General features: G+C 29.5%; 1 protein-coding gene across 1 annotated transcript; it reads left to right on the forward strand.

Moving 5' to 3' along the window:
• The first annotated feature begins 2,365 nt into the window (after positions 1–2,365).
• LOC122500468 (serine/arginine repetitive matrix protein 2-like) lies at positions 2,366–17,884 on the forward strand. Its single transcript, XM_043609407.1, has 8 exons — positions 2,366–2,628; positions 3,232–3,343; positions 4,090–4,267; positions 7,595–7,683; positions 10,084–10,182; positions 11,484–13,075; positions 13,177–13,393; positions 17,751–17,884. Exons 5-8 carry the CDS (start codon positions 10,161–10,163, stop codon positions 17,882–17,884), a joined length of 1,965 nt encoding a protein of 654 aa, XP_043465342.1. The 5' UTR covers positions 2,366–2,628; positions 3,232–3,343; positions 4,090–4,267; positions 7,595–7,683; positions 10,084–10,160.
• Positions 17,885–18,103: the final 219 nt, after the last annotated feature.

Below are 18,103 nucleotides of genomic sequence, written 5' to 3' on the forward strand. Positions count from 1 at the left end.
TACCATAAATTTCTTTTGCACTGAGAGAAATTCCTGGTTCATACAACCAAATTTTCGTGGTGAAAAACGTCTTTGACTACGATTCAAGTTGTTCGAACATGACTGAACATAGTTGTCTTGACGATAAAACATGGTTAATATAAATTTAATTCCTGGTTATAGTAACCAGGATCATGGTTGACACTGAAATTGTGGATGGGAATGTAAAGCTATAACAGGAAACAATATGTTATCTATGATTAAGAGGTTAAAATTATATATTTTTTCATCTTCTTATTTTAGAATTTATTTTCACAATACTTATAAATAATGTAGTCCATCCTTTGTTTTCATAAAAATAATTTTAAAAATCGTTAAAAACATATAGGTTATATGAAATCATTAATTGGATTTATCTAATTAATTGTCAACAATACTGTCACTAAAATAAGTAAAAAGATTTACATCAACAGCATCATATTCACTTTTACTTTACATACTTTTGTTAATAAGAAGAAAGATGGAAAACCATAAAATACTTTAAAATAAAAACTTGATGAGTGCATTCTACGTTGTGTTAAAAGTCAAACTATAGCAGACAGTATAAAGACGTACTGCGCTTGCTCCCAACTACTGAAATCTAACAAATTGACTGGTTACTACAACCAGGTTTCATTTTCCTACAACTTTTCACTAAAGTTGTGCTATAACATGTGTTCGTAGTTGAAGACAAATTTCACCACAGATCATGGTTGTCACAACTAGGATTGTTTTTTTTGGCAATTTTAGTTAACATAACTAAATTTCTGGTTACTGTAACCAGAAAACATGTTACAAAGACAATTTTAAGTTGGTCCAGTAACTGCATTTCATTAACCACTTTTTTCTGGTTGTATTAACTTGGGTCCATTTCTCTCAGTGTGACATAAAATTCATTTAACGTAAATTTCATTTGTTACAAAATTCATTTGACATAAAATTCAGTTGACATCAATTTCATTTGGCATAAATGTCATTTAACGTCATTCTCATTTGATACAAAATCCATTTGACATAAATATCATTAGACATGAAATTAGCGTGACACAAATTTCATTTGACGTGAATATTATTTAACATAATTATTATTTAACGTAAAATTAATTTGCGCCGATATTTTTATGTAAATTGAAATTTGTGTAAAATGATTTTAATTGCAAATGAGAATTTTGTTGAATGACTTTTATGTCAAATCTAATTTATGTTAAATGACTTTTATGACAAATGAGAATTATGTTAAATGTATTTTATGTCAAATGGACTTTATGAAAATGAAATTTATGTTAAATGAGAATTATATTAAATGACATTTATATAAAATTAAATTTATGACAAGTGAAATTTATGTCAACTTAAATTTATGACAAATGAATTATAGAACAAAATAAAATATATTACGTCAAATGACGTATATTTTACACAAATTTTACCTCAAATTAATTTTCTGTCAAATAAAACTTATGTCAATTGAAATATATGTCAAGTGATTTTTATGTTAAATAAAATTCAAGTCAATTGTATTTTTACGTTAAATGGAAATTATGCTAAATGATTTTTATATGAAATAAATGTATATGTTAAATTAATTCTATGTCAAATGACATATTTGTTATATAAATTTTATGTTATTAATTATTATTAATAACATATTAATATTATGTATTAATTTTATTGCCAGGTTGGCACTTGCAATACGGAATCCCGTACCTCCCAATACTTTTTTTTACAGGGTATGCAAGACTTCACAACTTTTTAACACATATTTACTTTTCTTAGTTTACTAAGTTTAAAAATATTATTTTAAACGCACTCATTCAAAATTCACATCATATCGAGCTTGCATGACGAATTTTCAATAAAATACTTGTAAAATCAAAAATTGTATGGTAGTAAAGGCCAACGCAGAATAGATCTGTAACCGGAACCTCAATCGTAACCGTAAGCGTAAGAATGAGTTAGAGAAGGATAAACAATATACCTATCCTTCTCTAACTCATTCTTACGGTTACGCTTACGATTGCGGTTCCGGTTACAGATCTATTCTGCGTTGGCCTTAAGGAACTGTTACTTGTGAGGTAACGTTAGGTTAGGTTAGACGAGCAAGCAATTGAGCTGTGACGCAGAGCTGCCAGATACCCTCACCACCAATCGCAAGTGCGCATGCCTCGTGCTTCTATTTTAATTGGTGGACATTTTCGTTCTTATTTACAATTCCTTGTAAACTAAAACATTCCAAAATTTCCATCAATTAAAATTGGAGGCGTGAGGCATGCGCACTTGCGTTTGGTGAGGGTGCCTGGCAGCTCTGTTTCTATATAATTTTATTCACTTCGTGGTTCGTGCTTTGACGGTTGGACCCAAGCAACGAACTAAATTGAATTGGAATAAAAAAAGTGTGCAACTGAAAATGTCAGTTCAAAATATTGAGTTTGCATATGCATTATTCGGTAATGGTGAGAAGAGAAATGTGCCCGTGTCGTGTATAGAAAATTTTTCGCCGAAAAATCAAAACGATTTTATAAAAAGAAAAAAATATAAAATGTGGTCGCTGGGGAATAAAGGGCCCAATGATTTCTTACGCAGTGGTTACATTCTGCTGCTAGGTGCTAAGTAAATATAAATAGTAACATCTTATATTTATGCTGAATTCCACACAAGCCAAATAGTGGACACCATTTGCCTCAAAGATAGTTCTACTTGATGCATAGTGTAGTCACTTTCAGTCACTTTTCAATGTGTCGGATTCTTTGATTATTTTGTGTCTAACTTTATATTCAAGATTGTTTTTGAATATATAAGTGAAATGATAAATTTCTTTTTTTACCGATATATAAATGTTTTAGAAGAATTAAATTATAAAATGAGTTTTATTGTTATATATATTCAAAATTAGTTAGTGATTATAGGAATCCGACGTTTCGTAAAGTAACATCACAAATTAAACTGTCATATATATTGTATTTCCACTTTTTGAAAGTTTTTCTTTTTATACTGGTTGAGTTTAACTTAGATGGTTTTCCCTAGTCAAATTTTTATTCTTTATATAAATTTTGATTTTTTTTCAATTTACAATTTATTTATTATTCCTAAATCCCTACTCATTACTATTTTTAAAAAGAGTGAAAGATGATTCAAATTGATTAATCTCTTTAGAGAGTTTTATTAAAATAAAATTTTTTTTACATATAACTCAACAATATATTTTTATTGTAGCTGATGTAAACCACATTAATAAACAAAAGAAATCCAAACGTGTACAAATGCCAAGTCAAAAAAATTTGAGTTTTTCATCTTCATCAGAGTGTGAAAAAAAGAAAAAAAACAGGTAAAAATATTTTAAACATTTATAATTACTTTTTTTGTATACTGCTGTAAAAAACAAATTATTTTCAATATGTTTTAGTACATTATTTTTGAGGTGTCCAAAATGCTCGATCGAGTATTTTCGAGCTTTTCGTTTTTCTAGTAGAGTTATCGAGTGGAATCAGTCCGAACTCGAGCCAAATTCAAATTATTTTATCTTTTATTTTTTCTTAAATTTTCAATCGTTTAAATGAATAAATTTTTTTGTTATTATATTCATTGTATCATTGTAATATCATTGTAATTAAGTAAACAACTTATTTTGTAATACTCAAACCAATATATTTTTAAGAAATATAAAGTTAAAGTACAATTTAAATTTTTTTCTCAAGCTCGGTTGTAAATATTTGCGTCTTTATACATTAATAAGCTATGTTTTGTATATACAGTCGGGTCCCCATACTGTTACATTTTCAGAAATTTCCCACTTCTCCAGACTCAGTTCTGTTATGTGCTCAAATTATGCTTACTGGGCACCTTTCAGGAACGTAAATATATACACCTCAAGTTTGGCCTAGAAGTATATGCACCCTTTTCCTTTGTCTTAAGAATACGGCCCTGAAAATTAGTGACGTAACGTGACGTCACCTAACACTTCTGAATTTGGAGGTTATGCAAAAACATAACACTACTGAGGACATAACAGTTTGGAATCTAACAGTATGGGGACCCGACTGTATATGTATATATAATTTACTATTTTTACAGCCTGTTAAAAGAAAACTCCAGTTTCCAACTGATGCCGCAAAAAAACAGGCAAATGAAAAAATTTTTCAAAACCGATTAGAATTAATTAAAACACGAAAAATTATCCAAGAATCTGATGAAGATGAGAGTTTAGATACCGAAAGTGTTGATTCAGTGCAGCCTCTTTCAGGATCTACAGGTATATGTTTTTCAAAGGTATATATAAGGTATATATATATATATATTTCAAAGGTATATATTTTTTCAATCGAGGGCATGGAAAGCAGAGTAAGCACAGCTTCGGTTGTGCTTTCCAGGCCCTCAATTAAATTCATGACAATAATTTGAAAAATAGTAAGAGTAATAGGGATCTGAAATCATAGTTAAATCTAGTGAATTATTTTGGTCTGCATATTAAATTTAAATATAAATGAAAAGTAATGTGAAAACTAATCTTTATTTCTGAAAGAACTTTTTACTGATTCTAAAGTCATTTTTTGTAAGAAAATTTACTACTCCATCTAATGATGCTAATAAAAAAACTCTTTTTATATAAAAATAATTACATATATGTATATGAAGAAGCAGATTCTATAGACTTTTTATCAGGTGTCTATATGGGTGAATCCACTGAACTATACGATTTAAGGACATAAATCTATGTAAAGCTTAAAAATAAGACTCAAAACATTTTTTTATTAAATCAAGTAAGCACGAAGACATGGCTTGTCTTAAAAAACATCTTTAGGACGTCCTTAAGATCTCAATATCCGTCTCAAAGACGTATCGTGTCTAACAGACGTTTTTTAAACATAAGATTACTATAAAACAATTGGATTTAATGCGATTCATGCGATAAAGATGTTCACTTAAAAATTTGTAATTAATTAATTGTGATTTCGATTAATTTAATTTTCTTACTTTCTCTTTTCTAATTTTAAGCTAATAATTAACCATTTTTAACATATTTAATATTTCTAACCATTTAATAAATATATTTCATCGTTATTTTTGATTTTGAACTCAATTTAGGCAGTGGCCCACAATTCCCCAACATTTTTAAAAATCATAAAATTACATTCTTTGGTAAAACATAAATTTCTTTAAGGTAAGTGATAATTTTGGGAAACTTACTATGATATATGTGAGTTTATACCTCCTAAGATATTGAGCTAAAAAAAGTGTGGCCCACAATTCCCCAATCTCCCTTATTAAAAATCAATTTAAAATTTCCACCAGTTTTTAGAGTTATGTAGAATCTAATTCGAACTAATTGAATCGCAAGTAAACCCTACGTTACGAATGCTAAAATCTAAAATAACAATATATTGTAGGTTTAAATAAATATTACGTCAATAAACTTTAAAGTAAAAAGCAATTTTTTAAAAACAAATTAATATACAGAAAATTGTAATATTTTATATAGGATTTTATATCACACATTTCCCATACGATTTTACATGGGAATCCATATAGTTTTCTTTATGGAAGAGGGATTTTACATGGTTTTTAAGGGGTTACCCCCACTTGTAGCGCAAAAAAATAAGCCTTTTTTATGAATTTTTTTAAAGAAAACTACAAAACCTTTTTAATCTATAACTATATCATCTTAAAGAACACATATTGAAGAACTTTTAGTAATTTTTTTGTTAAAAAATATTACATAGTTAAGTGTCAAACTGCCGTCAACGAAATAATATTTTTATTTATACGGTTTGCGGTGACCAACATTGCGGCGAAGTGAATCATCGGAATCAAAAAATGTGGATAAATTTAGTCAAATATGAGTATAAACTAGTCTTTAATCGAAGGATTTAAAAAAATATTTATTTTTCACAAAATGGCTGACAGTCTAAGTTAAAAGTTCGATTTTAACGAAAAAAAACGTCCGTTTTTTGGCTATAAAACGGACATTTTTTTTCGAAAAAGAAAATCGAACGATTAAAGACTACATTTTTATGTATTAAATAAGCCTGCAAAATTTCAAGAAGATCGGTTTATTAGTGTTTGAGTAATCTTGGTCACCGACTTCAGAAATGCCATTTCGAGAAAAACGCGTTTAAAGTTTCAATTTCAGTTTCCACGAAGAAAATAATTTTTTTGTAAAGTTACATAGAATCAACTCCGGTAAGTGGGAGTACGTAATAGTTTGGTTTCCAGAAGTAGGCTGAAAAGTCATGGTGGTAATTAAAAAAAAGATATTCATTTTATCGATGCATATATGTATATACAAATCAGTATATATCAGTCTCTTTCGTCTCTTTCAAAGCTCATATCTCAGTCAATTTTGTTGGAATTGACTTGAAATTTTCAGGACATACTTTCAGTTACTTATGCTTCAAAAAAATGCAATAAAAGAAAAATCGATTTTTTCAAAGTTGCAAGTGGGGGTAACCCCTTAATATAGGATTCCATGTGGGGATTTTCAATAGGGAAACTAATCAAAACTAATGAATCGACTCACCCGTTTTACTTTAAAAAAGATCAAACATAATTTCATTACATGTTAGTATTAATAAATTATATATTAAATAATTTGTGATTATGCTTCTAAATCAGATGAAGCCTAAAAGGCCAGTCCCATGTCAGCATGAAAACGGAAAACGTTTATCCAATAACAACTTCCGATTCAATGGAAATCGTTCTAAAAGAAAATTCTTATTGGTTGAACGTTTTCCGGTTCACGCTGACATGGGACTCAATCGAATTGATTCAAAATCAAGGTCCCTGCTCTATAAATCTGAATTAGTAGTTTCCTACTAATGAGATAGTGCAGATGCATTTACCAATTTGAATTAAAAATAGTTTTGACTAATTTTTAGTAAAAAACTACTATTTGTTAGTAGAAAACTATAAATTTAATTAATAAGACGAATTTTTACTATCTCAAATTAGCAAACTGACTTACTAATGAATTAGTAATTTTCTACTAGCAATTAGTAGAAAAGTACTAAAAATTAGTCAAAATGTCACTAATTCAATTGGTAAACAAATCCGCACTATTTCATCAGTAGAAAACTACTAATTCAGATTTAGGGAGTGAAGTTGACATCGACGCTGCGCATCGAAAAATTTTTTTGTATAGGAAACCGGAAAATATCACTGAATATTTTTTTACTTTCTAGGTGAATAGAAGAAGCGAAATTTTTTTAAATTTTATCAAAAAGAGAAAAAAAATAGTTTTTGATGCTGAACATTGATTCTAACTTTAGGAAGCTTAAAATGATGCTAACAAAACTTTGTCTTCTTAGATTAGTTAAAATATAATAAATGACCTCATCTTTTTTTTAAAATTAAAGAGGAATCATTATGTAATGCCTTTTAGATTTAGGAAAATTCTAGATTAATTTAATTTTTAGTATGTACGAGACTCTCGTTGAAAATCCGAAACTTATATTAGTCTCAATTTCGTCTCGAATTTTTTTCTGTTGTCTCTGTCTCGTTATACTGAAAATCGAGACGTGACCAAGACTTTTAATGTCTCGTGTGAAGCCCCAATTATAATATGCATTTTATATTATTGCAGTAAAAAAAAGAATAAAAAAGGCCCAGAATCAAAAAAACGGCGTTGTATTGTCGAGGAAACTGGCGACGAAAGTTCAGAGAAAGATGATGGTAAGAATAATAATTTTCAATATTTTACAAAAATTAGAATAACTTCAAAAATAATGATCGCTTTTTAATGATCTTACGCTTATTTTGAAGGTTATTTTCTACAGTAAGAGAATTATTTATAGGTATTAATGAGTAATTTTTCTTCTTAGAAACTGCAGGTCGTAAAACTTGGACCAAAAAATTTGAAATAATTTTTTTGTACTAAAAACTATTCTAGAAAAAATATATGGGACGTTTCACGTCAAACGGCCCAAAGCTGTGCCCAAAATTGTATGCAATGAAAATACAAGTTATGCACATGAAAATACTCGTCATGACATCCCCTTTCAATTGCAAAGTGGCATAATTGAAAATTCAAAATGGCGTCCTTGCTACGTCAATTAGAAGAGGCTAAACTCGAAAATAAGTAAATATATTTATTAATTACTTTTAAAAAACAATGCATAAATATTGGGTCAAAATATATTTTAATGTTTTTAGGGGCGCTGATTACGAATCTGAAGTCAGATTTCAAAAATTCAAAATGTCGGATCCAATATGGCGGACGGATTAAAAAAAATACATTGAATTTGCTTAAAACTTTTTACTCGGGGGTTTTCGGGGTCGCTGGTTACGAATCTGAAGTCAGATTTTAAAAATTCAAAATGGCGGATCCAATATGGCGAACGAATTTGAACAAACTTATTGAATTCGCTTGAAATTTTTGTTCAAATAACGCAATCATAAAAATGGCGTTATTTGTCTCTCAGTAGGCCAACGTAAAGTGATTCTTTTTAGTACGTTGTTACGACAATACTGCGAATGACAGTTCAGTTCAAAAAAGAACTTTGTTTGTGCTTGTTCGAGTATTTTTGTAACGCTCGAGTAGTTGCAATTCCGTCCAGTAGAGGCGTGATTATGTTTTTGTTCAGTTACCTACTTTTACCGTGTCTTAAAGCTGCAACACAGCATCTGTCAAATACTAAGAGTTTCTAACCTCCTTTTCGCGATCACTCGTGTGAAAATTCCGTTTTTATTCATTATTGATATTATTTTTATTAATACGTCGAAGTACATGACTAGGTTTCAGGGGGCTTCGCCCCCAACGTGTCCGGTGACTTGGGGTATTATAAAATGCGATTATTCGAAATGTCGAAAATTGTTATTATTCTTTTGAGTTGGTTTTTTGTAATCCAGGGACTTTGCCCCCTCCAACTCCCTGATCGGTGCTCCGCCCCTGGACCCCATTCGTGGGAGACCCCCCGAACACCCCCGCGCGATCAACTAGTAGCGTACGCTTGACAGTGGATCTGTGTTCCGAATCTTATGTACCCGTTTCTCAACATTCTTTTCAAATAAATAAGTTTTTCAGTGTCAACGCCTTTTTATGATTTTGTTATGAAAAGTATCGTGGGCAGTGGGCAACACGTGTAGCGGCATTTTGGAACTCGCGCTACTTTTGCGTAACGAGTCATGTACTTCGACGTATTAATGAAAATAATATCATTAATGTATATAAACGGAACTTTCGTAATCAGCGACCCCGAAAACCCCCGAGTAAAAAGTTTTAAGCAAATTCAATAAATTTTTTTAAATTCGTCCGCCATATTGGATCCGCCATATCTAATTTTGAAAATCTGAATTCAGATTCGTAATCAGCGACCCCGAAAACCCCCGAGTAAAAAGTTTTAAGCAAATTCAATAAATTGACGTAGCAAGGACGCCATTTTGAATTTTCAATTATGCCACTTTGCAATTGAAAGGGAATGTCATGACGAGTATTTTCATGTGCATAACTTGTATTTTCATTGCATACAATTTTGGGCACAGCTTTGGGCCGTTTGACGTGAAACGTCCCATATATATATTTATATACATATATGTTGTAGATTTTTCAATAAAATTTAATAAAAAAAATAATAGGCAGAATGTTCTTTTTACTCAGGCAATTTTTGCCTACGTTCAAAAACAAAACAAGAAAAGCAATTGTTTTTAGGCATCAATTGACTGAGTAAAAAGCACATTCTGCCTATTATTTTTTCAGTTTGTTTAAATTTCAAAAATTACTTTTCTGTTAATAAGATTGTTTCAAATTTTTTTTGTCTAAATTTGACACCTAATGTTAATAAGCTTTATGTAAATTTAAAATTTTTAAATATATAAATAAATGAATATTTTAATTATGCTGACTAAATAACAACCCTAAAAGACTAAATAATTTATCACATTACAAAATTAATGCGTTACATCTGTACATTTTCAATAATTTAAACATTTATACGTAAACACTGAGTACCGGTAACGCTTCACAGGGCATTTAATATTTTAACTTTCTTTCATTATTTTTCTACTTCATAAAAATTCTTTTTTGATAAATAGGCAATTGTCAAAGTCATGAACGATCTCTTTCTCCTCTCATAGACTCTCTTCTCGCAGTTGATGAAGTGGACGGTACTCCTCAGCGTTCACGATATTCACCTTCAGGCGTTGGAGGTGAAATGAATGGCGCATCAAACAGTGGTAAGTTTTACAAAATTGTTGTACACAATATTAATTCAAATTCAAAATATTAACTTAAGGATCGACCATTGAGATTCTCAAGAACAAGTTGACGTATGCTGAGCTAAACTCTGATTGGTAACGGGTAACTGGAATAGGAAGTTATCAGAAATTTATTTAATTGGGTTAAAAAAAAGTGCGTTCGTTTGAAATATTGAATATTAAGAATATTTTAAACGATCCCGGTAATTTCGACCAATGATAAAAAAATGTGTACTTCACCTTCGATTAAATAGGCTTGGAATTTTTTTAAATGTGCATGACAACATAATATTGTTAACTATATAATATAATATAATATATATATATATATATACTACGGTCGGGAATAATCAGTACGGCTGCACGCGCAGGGCGCAAAACCATACCCATCATCAAATCACGATTTTTTTGTAAATACAAATGTCAGAAAATTAACAAATATACCATTCGAAAGATTATTAAATTCTAAGATTAATGATATGAAACTGAAAATTTTAATAATTTATACAAAGCTTGCAGCAATCTACAAATTTGACAAAAAATGAAAAAAATAAATTTTTTTTTGAAATTATTTCGACCCTTGCCTATTTTTTAAAAATTGTAGGAAAAATTTGCATCTTAGATAGGTGTAATCATTCAAGTCTCATCTTTAATTTAAGACCAAAAAGAGGTAAAAAATTTTATTCGGTTCGAAAGATAGCATTATAAACGACCGAGCATTTTCAGCCAAAAAGCAATTAAAATCGGCTAATTCAATGCATTTTTCAAAAAACATGCTCGGACGTTTATAATGATATCTCACGAACCGAATAAGATTTTTTAACTTTTTTGGTCTTAAATTAAAGATGAGACTTGAATGATTACATCTATATAAGTTTTAAATTTTTCTTATAATTTTTAAAAAATATGCAAGGGTCGAAATAATTTCAAAAAAAAATTTATTTTTTTCATTTTTTTGTCAAATTTGTAGATTACTGCAAGCTTCATATAAATTATTAAAATTTTCAGTTACATATCATTAATCGTAGAAATTACATATATATACGTAAATACTGAGTACCTGTAACGTTTTACAGGGCATTTAATATTTTAACTTTCTTTCATTATTTTTCTACTTCATAAAAATTATTTTTGATAAATAATATGTCAAAGTCATGAACGATCTCTTTCTCTTTCACAAAATCGTGATTTGAAGATTAGCATGTTTTTGGGCCCTGCGCGTGCAGCCGTACCGATAATTCCTGACGGTAGTGTATATATTTAATAATCATTTTTTTCAGATTCACACATTCAACGTACCCAAGATTCGAGTATCCGCAATGAGACGCCGAGAAGTAATCGTCGCAGGGAAACCCCGAATCCAAATATGCGCAATGAATCGCCCAGAAGTAATCGTCGCAGGGAAAACCCGAATCCAAATATGCGCAATGAAACGCCGAGAAGTAATCGTCGCAGGGAAACCCCGAATCCAAATATGCGCAATGAATCGCCGAGAAGTAAACGTCGCAGGGAAACCCCGAATCCAAATATGCGCAATGAATCGCCGAGAAGTAATCGTCGCAGAGAAACCCCGAATCCAAATATGCGCAATGAAACGCCGAGAAGTAATCGTCGCAGGGAAACCCCGAATCCAAATATGCGCAATGAAACGCCGAGAAGTAATCGTCGCAGGGAAACCCCAGATTCGAGTATCCGCAATGAAACGCCGAGAAGTAATCGTCGCAGGGAAACCCCGAATCCAAATATGCGCAATGAAACGCCGAGAAGTAATCGTCGCAGGGAGACCCCGAATCCAAATATGCGCAATGAAACGCCGAGAAGTAATCGTCGCAGGGAAACCCCGAATCCAAATATGCGCAATGAATCGCCGAGAAGTAAACGTCGCAGGGAAACCCCGAATCCAAATATGCGCAATGAAACGCCGAGAAGTAATCGTCGCAGGGAAACCCCGAATCCAAATATGCGCAATGAATCGCCGAGAAGTAATCGTCGCAGGGAAACCCCGAATCCAAATATGCGCAATGAAACGCCGAGAAGTAATCGTCGCAGGGAGACCCAAGATTCGAGTATCCGCAATGAAACGCCGATAAGTAATAGTCGCAGGGAAACCCCGAATCCAAATATGCGCAATGTATCGCCGAGAAGTAATCGTCGCAGGGAAACCCCGAATCTAAATATGCGCAATGAAACGCCGAGAAGTAATCGTCGCAGGGAAATTCCGAATCCAAATATGCGCAATGAAACGCCGAGAAGTAATCGTCGCAGGGAGACCCAAGATTCGAGTATCCGCAATGAAACGCCGATAAGTAATAGTCGCAGGGAAACCCCGAATCCAAATATGCGCAATGTATCGCCGAGAAGTAATCGTCGCAGGGAAACCCCGAATCTAAATATGCGCAATGAAACGCCGAGAAGTAATCGTCGCAGGGAAATTCCGAATCCAAATATGCGCAATGAAACGCCGAGAAGTAATCGTCGCAGGGAGACCCAAGATTCGAGTATCCGCAATGAAACGCCGATAAGTAATAGTCGCAGCGAAACCCCGAATCCAAATATGCGCAATGAAACGCCGAGAAGAAATCGTCGCTGGGAAACCCAGAATCCAAATATGCGCAATGAAACGCCGAGAAGTAATCGTCGCAGAGAAACCCCGAATCCAAATGAACGTAATGAAACGCCGATAAGAAATCGTCGTAGGGAAACCCAGAATCCAAATGTACGCAATGAAACGCTGAGAAGTAATCGTCGAGTGGAAACCCCTCAACGGGTTACTCGACGGGGAAATAATAATCGTCAAGTAAATGCTCCAAATCGAAACGCACATATTGCAATTGAGGGTCTGCGACGACAAATCATTATCGAAAATGAAGTAGTATGTATATAGTGTATATGTAGTTATATGAAAAGCTTGATTAAATATGTAAATTTAAAATTATTTTATGCTTATAAACTACAGAATTATTTTCCTTGCAGGTACATATAGATGAAAACGTTAAAACTGGCCTTGAAACGTGGGAAATGATTCATCTAAGGAAAGATGATTCAAAATTTATTAAGGATATGGCAGTTGTTATCTGGACAAGGGAAGGGCTTCGAACAAAGTGTTTGAATCCACAAAGAGCCAATAAAAATGTCACAGAAGAAGATATTCGGCAAGCAGTGACGCCATCAAAATACCAATTATTAAAAGGTATCTATATTTTCTTGATTCGAAACGACTTAATTCACAATTGCAATAAGTATTTATTACATGTAGTGTTTTGTTTATTGCAATTTTTTTCGAATTGTCTGAAAATAACCATTTTCCCTTGGTAAACCCTTTTTTTAAACTTATTCAGTGTATATTCTGTACAATATTATATAAAAAGGGTAATATTAAGAAAAAGTAATATAATTTTACATGTTTAATTTTTATTATCATTCTTATTTAAATCACATTGAATCAGCATTAATATTATATTTGTATTATAATCTTCAATTTGAAATAACAAAATATAACATTATTTTAAATAAACATCAAAAACTTTGTCTTTTCAGGGTTGCTCTAAAAATTTAAGAAATATTTTGATTCACTCTAAAAATTCCTAATACGTTTATTTTACTTCTTCAAAATTATTTTCATCATTTAAATTGAATTTAGAATTTTTAACTAAAACATTTGCCTTTAAATCAATTATTAGTTAAAAGTACGAAAAATTTAGATTTCCGAAGATTTTAATTTGAAACCTTTGCAAAATTTAATAAGGTATTTCTATACTATCATGCTATAATGCTTTTAATATTAATTATTATTTAAAATTTTAACCGAAATTCATATTTAAATCAATATTTATTATAAAGTTCTACGAGAATTCGATTATGTAAATAAAAAAAAATAATTTATTCAATAATTGAATGTTGCTTTAACAATATAATTTTTAAGAAGAATTGTAGTAAAAACTTTTAAAAGGTATTAATTTTTTAAGGAATTTAATAAAAATAATACTAAAATTCATTATATTAAAGAATTTTATAACAATTTTTGAAAATAATCAAAGCTCGAATCAGTGAATGTATTTAAAAATACGGACTTTACGGACCAAAAATGAAAATTACATTTATGAAGAATTTCCTTAAGGGGGGAAGAACCTCATTTAGAAGATCGAAAAATGCGTCATTTTTGGGATTTTTTTTCTCGGGTAAAATAACTTCAAACGTTTTGTAATTTATAGGGTACTTTAATACATGTATTGACAGTCTAAAAAAACTTTTTGAGAAAAAAACAAAACATTTTTAGTATTTAAATATACACCGCGTCCATGGCGCCTCATTTTATCTGTGAACATTCTAGCGCTCTGAATTTTTTTCTAAATCAAAGAAACCAACGTTTTTTTTTAAACTGTAGGATAATACCTTCGATGTGACATTTCGATTTAAAAAAAAATTCGAGAATTGATTTTTTTACCCATTTTAAAGTTAAAAGTGATTTTTCGTGCATAAAAATTGACTTTAAAATTCCAAAAAATATGAAAATTTTTTTTTTCAAGAAACACTAAATGAAACATTGAAGATTACTTAATTATCTTTAAAATGAGGTATCATAAAGCCCGATTGGTTTAATAGAGCGTTCTCAATCGTGTTCACAAAATTAAAAAAGGGTGTTTCGAGAAAAATGCGTTTAAAGTTTTTTTTAAATAAAGTGACACGAATGTCAAACAAATGAAAGTATGGTTGCAACATAGAAATTACAAATTATACTGACAGTTGTACTCTGAATGAAAGAAGAAGGCAGATTGAATGCTAAAACAGAAAAAACTCCTGACTTTGGTAAACATTTCACCGACGACCATGAAAAAAATAAATATTTAAAAATTTTGTTACTTCTTCAATAATACAGAAATCGACTTAAAATTTGAAAGGTATATTCTTGAATAGTTGTAGAATTGATTAAAATTATTTCCAGAAAATCAATTTTTTGACGCAATGAAGGAGGTTCCCCCCTTTAAAGTTTTTAAAATAATCATATTTTTTAATAATTCAAATTAAACATTTAATTATTGAATTTTATTAAAATTAAAAAAAAAATGTTTAACTTCCTGTCAAAATTTAATGACAATTTTTTAATATAATTTAATTGATACAAAGAATTTTATTAAAATATTGAAAAGAATTGAATTCTTTCAAAGAGTAGATCAATTTTTTTAAGAGTTTTTCTAAATAATTAAATTCTTTTGAAGTGTTTCTTTTTTTTTTTTTTGAAAATAATCTAGTTTCTTTAAAATAATTTTGATTAAAAACTTTGAGAAGAATTAAATTAAACAAACAATGTTCTTCAACTTTTTAAATTAACGACTCTGTTAATAATTATAATTAAAAATTTGATTATTAAATTTTATTAAGATTTTATTGAAAATAATTGAATCCCTAAGAAAAATTTTTAAACATAATACACGGAAAAAATAAATTTAGCAGATTTTACGAAACTGTTACGGAGTAGCGGATACAGCTTTTTACGAAACTGAGTTTTATAAAATGTAAGGAATATTTCAGGATAAAGTACAGAACTTTCGTAGTTTATACTAAATATTTTTGAAGTTTATCCTGAAATATTCCTTACATTTTACAAAACTCAGTTTCGTAAAAAGCTGTATCCGCTACTCCGTAACAGTTTTGTAAAATCTGCTAAATTTATTATTTCCGTGTAGTATTTCTGCGAAGAATTTTCTTACTCCTGAAAATGATTGAATTTATCCAATAATTTATAACTTTTTGCAGAATTCCACATACCTAATTCTTAGTTAAAAATTTGAAAATTTCATATTTTCAACGATTTTAATTAGAAACCTATTCAAAATTCAATTATTTCTATAATTTTAATTCATTTTATAATTATTTTTAATAGAAAATTCTACCATAATTCAATTATTTAAATACAAAAATTGAATAATTTATTAAGTAATAAAAATGTTTCTTAAAAATGAACTCTCATAAACAATTTTATCAATAAATTGTTAAATACACTGCAAGCCCGATCAGCGGTCACCCGATCAGTGGTCACTTGTTTACGTCGTTTGTTGATGGGGCGGGCGAGGGGCAAAGAGGGAGTCGAAAAGTTGTGGCAGTAGCGTATACATTAAAGACGCTCTGGCCCCTTAAAAAAAAATTCAGTAGTCAAGTAATGGTAGCCCATCATAAAACAGTTCGTACGGTCCTATATGTTTACGCCCGATCAGCGGTCGAGCACCCCCGGAGCTGACCGCTGATCGGGCTTGCAGTGTAATTGAATTCTTTGGATGAATTTTAATACAAATTTTTAATAATAATAACATTTTTCGAGAAATTCGATTAAAATTGTATTAAAAATAATTAAAATTCAACAATGAGTTTTATTTTTTTTATAAAAATAATTGAATTATTGCGAAGAAATTTATAAAAATTGGTAAATATCATTAAATTACTGTGAAATTCTTATTACCTATTTTATGAATGTAACTAAATGTTTGCGTAGAATTTTATTATACAATTTTTTTGAATAATTGAATTCTTTTGGAAAATTTTATTAAAATAGTAGATATTGAAAATCATTAAATTCAGGGAAATTTTTTAAAAGAATTATCAAGAATTGTATTAAAATTTTTGAAAATACCTAACAAAATTTTCGGAGAAGAATATTATTAAATTTTGTTTGAATAATTTTAATTTTTTCAAGAATTTTATTAAAATTTTTGAAAATAATTGATTTCATGGGATAAGAATTGTGTTGTTTATCGAGATAATTGCGTTAAAACTGTTAAAATAATTAAATAATATTAAAAAATTTATTTTTGTCAGAAATAAAAAATATTTTGAAAGTTCTGTATTAGAATTTGTTGTAGTTTCATAGTTAATTGAGGCAAACAAAAGAGGCACAAAAAATTTAGAATTGTTTTAGTAATTCTATAAAAATTTAATAATTTTTTTCAGTATTTTTAATAAAAATCCCTGACTTTTCCCTGATTTCCCTGACCTGTGACAACCCTGCATTGTTTCATTATTACGACCATTTTAAGAAATAATTCTGATGAAAAAATATAATTGACGTACATTTTCCGTTAAAAAAAGAATCCCGTAAAATTGCCGCTTATTTCCATGACTCTAAATTAAAAGCAGGTAACCTGAACATAAAATACAATTTTTTACGCTTAAAACTTTTTAAATTATATGTATTTGTCATATAAATAAAAGAAAAATATAATATCACAAAATTTGATAACAAAATATTTTGAAACAATCACAAAATGGTTTTTTCCCCACAATTTGAAAAAGGAAATTTAAATTTCGATTTTATAGTGTAAAAAGTAAAAACGTATTTTTTTATCCCACTCTACCGTACACATTGTAATAGGAATGATTCTCGAATGGCTCTTTAGAGCACCTTTACGGCATTTTGAAACCACCTGTAATTATTATAAAATACATTGACACACCTAAACAACATTAATTTAGATGACATGAAATTTCAAATTTACCTCACCTTAATACCTATAATTTATACCAAATTTCTAATTTTGAAATCGTATTCATTTCAGATTTGCTGCACGATAAGCTAACAAAGTTAGGAGTAAAAGGATACAGTAGACAAAGACGACTGAATAAAGTATGGCGATATTTGGCACAAAAAATTTACTACGATAGCGTGTATAAAAAATCGCTAATTTCTTAAACTTATTTTTTAAATAAATAAATATATATTTATATATATAAATATATATAAAAAAATATAAATATTAAAAATATTTATTTAAAAAATATTAAAAATATTTATTTAAAAAAAAAATATATATATATATATATATATATATATATATTTAATAAATAAAAAACTAATTTCTTACACTTTTTAAGTAATTAAAAATTAAAAAATATCTATATGTATATTTAA

Source organism: Leptopilina heterotoma, unplaced genomic scaffold, assembly GCF_015476425.1.
Source record: "Leptopilina heterotoma isolate Lh14 unplaced genomic scaffold, ASM1547642v1 Lhet_186, whole genome shotgun sequence".
Lineage (NCBI taxonomy): Eukaryota > Metazoa > Arthropoda > Insecta > Hymenoptera > Figitidae > Leptopilina > Leptopilina heterotoma.

Coding starts and splice junctions, on each gene's coding strand:
- LOC122500468 (XM_043609407.1), top strand. CDS start 10,161: ATGAATGGCGCATCAAACAGTG. Junction 13,076..13,176: donor TCATTATCGAAAATGAAGTA/GTATGTATATAG, acceptor TTTTCCTTGCAG/GTACATATAGATGAAAACGT. Junction 13,394..17,750: donor AAAATACCAATTATTAAAAG/GTATCTATATTT, acceptor TATTCATTTCAG/ATTTGCTGCACGATAAGCTA.